This window comes from Triticum dicoccoides, unplaced genomic scaffold (assembly GCF_002162155.2).
Source record: "Triticum dicoccoides isolate Atlit2015 ecotype Zavitan unplaced genomic scaffold, WEW_v2.0 scaffold263151, whole genome shotgun sequence".
Taxonomy (NCBI): Eukaryota; Viridiplantae; Streptophyta; class Magnoliopsida; order Poales; family Poaceae; genus Triticum; species Triticum dicoccoides.
The window spans coordinates 1-1910 of NW_021256994.1; the positions used below are offsets into that span (position 1 = coordinate 1).

At 42.5% G+C, this 1910-nt stretch overlaps 1 protein-coding gene across 2 annotated transcripts; it reads right to left on the reverse strand.

The window, feature by feature from the left end:
• Positions 1 to 6: 6 nt before the first annotated feature.
• LOC119345639 (50S ribosomal protein L27-like) lies at positions 7 to 1400 on the reverse strand. 2 transcript variants are annotated; one of them, XM_037615628.1, is made up of 4 exons: positions 1263 to 1400; positions 781 to 887; positions 547 to 668; positions 7 to 304 (listed from the first exon to the last, which is right to left on the reverse strand). In XM_037615628.1, exons 2-4 carry the CDS (start codon positions 857 to 859, stop codon positions 68 to 70), a joined length of 438 nt encoding a protein of 145 aa, XP_037471525.1. In that variant the 5' UTR covers positions 860 to 887; positions 1263 to 1400; the 3' UTR covers positions 7 to 67. The 2 variants fall into 2 exon arrangements, with proteins under 2 accessions (XP_037471525.1, XP_037471526.1); XM_037615629.1 differs by having other exon boundaries at positions 781 to 878; positions 1263 to 1398.
• Between the last annotated feature and the right edge of the window lie 510 nt (positions 1401 to 1910).

Below are 1910 nucleotides of genomic sequence, written 5' to 3' on the forward strand. Positions count from 1 at the left end.
AAAACAGCAGAGCCATCCCCAGTAGGCTATCAGCAACTTGTCACTGCAACCCACACACACATCAACACTACAGTAGCTCCATGTCAGCTGCAGTGGCTGAACCGTTGGCGTAAACAGGGTGGAGAGTGTGCCCAGCTACAGGTTCAACATGAATCCATTTCCTGCCAGTCAGCTTATTCCGCTCAAACCGCACATGGCCTTCCTTCAGAGAGAAGATAGTGTGATCCTTCCCCATGCCAACATAGTTCCCAGGATGGAAGCGGGTTCCTCTTTGTCGTACGATGATGTTTCCTGGTTCCACTTTCTGGAAAAATAAAACTAGTATAAACGTCGGAGAGCAGTATGAGATAATTTTCCCTTTTTTGGCTATAATAATGAGATAGCACAGCGACTACCAATGTCACAATGTATGGTATGATTAAAGCAGATGCCAAAATATCAGTATTAGCTATTTTCATGTCATTTAGGAAATTATTCAGCTAATCTGGTTCAAGGCCATGAACAAGAAGAAACATCAAAACCATAAGGAGCACTTGAAGATGGTACCTCTCCACCAAATTTCTTAACACCCAGATACTTGGGGTTAGAGTCACGGCCATTTTTCGTTGACCCAGCAGTCTTTTTTGTGGCCCAACGCCTAAAGACCAAGCTCATTCCTCCAGATGTCTCTGGAATTAAGTACATACAAAATAAGATCAGGCCACCTGTTCAGAAAAGGAAGAAGATACAAATTCTAAGCTTCGATGTCACAGATTGCCTACTAAAGCCTAAGCTCATCACCTGTTGAGCTAGTGTAGACCGGAACATTTGAGATCAATTCTTTGATGTTTACTCTCCTGAAAACTGATGAGAGGGCCATCTTGCTTGCGACAGTTTACCTGTAATCACTATAAGGATTCTCTCAAATATAGATATTAATACTGTACTATAACAAAAAACAAATTATACTCATGCATTGTGCCTCTTTCTGCATTCCGTGGTGATTGGTTTTTACATTACGTTGATCTACTTTACTAAGCTGGAGAGTCAACGCATAAATGTCCAAAAGGCCTTCACTAAGCTATGTTCTGATATGTTAGTACTTTTGGTGAGGGGAATTAACCGAACAGAAATAGTATTTTGGACATTTGAGATACTGAGACGAGATCAAAATACAGTACGGGGGCGGGGGCACAAGCACGGGAGGCAGCAATAGCAGCGGCAGAAGGCAGCAAGCAATTGAGGAGGGGGGAAGACCGAGGAGCCATGACCAGGGAAGATACCTTGCTTGCGGACGGGGGAAGAGCTGAGGCGACGGGCGATGGAGGCGGCTCCCGGCGGCGGCGGCGTGCTCTTGCACAGATGTGTCGAGGGAATGGATCGTCGCCTTGGTGGAGCGAGACGAGGACTAGACCTCGTTGGCAATCCTAAGTGGGCCGGTCATGGCGCAGCCCATTTATTCATATTTTTTCTTAATTTTTTGGAAACATTTTTTTGTCTAACATGTTTTTAGAAAAAGTATGTTTATAATTATTCGTAAGCGTAATATGTTGGAACATTTCAAGAAAAATGTTGGAATATTTTATTTCAAGCAATCTGTGGGTCATGTTTGATAGCAAAGTATTTTCTTATTGTTATGAGAATACTACAGTTTTTTTGGATACCAATAGTTTTATTTACTTACTAAAATTATGTTATTAAAACTAGAGTACTTACAAAAATTATGGTAATTTCTCTGTATAAAAGATAGAACCCTGGATTTTTTTTAACGGAGCAAGCTTATGGCGCCACAATATTTTTAGATATCGCGCAAGAATGATCTCCCACAAGGCCACGACATAACAGCATCGTTGAAGCCCCTGTTTTGTTTTCCCCGAGACTACCAAAGACAAGCAATATATGGTCGTGCCCGTGCGTCGACATCGGGGCCT

Coding starts and splice junctions, on each gene's coding strand:
- LOC119345639 (XM_037615628.1), bottom strand. CDS start 859: ATGGCCCTCTCATCAGTTTTCAGGAGAGTAAACATCAAAGAATTGATC. Junction 669..780: donor GGTCTACACTAGCTCAACAG/GTGATGAGCTTA, acceptor ACTTAATTCCAG/AGACATCTGGAGGAATGAGC. Junction 305..546: donor TTAAGAAATTTGGTGGAGAG/GTACCATCTTCA, acceptor TTATTTTTCCAG/AAAGTGGAACCAGGAAACAT.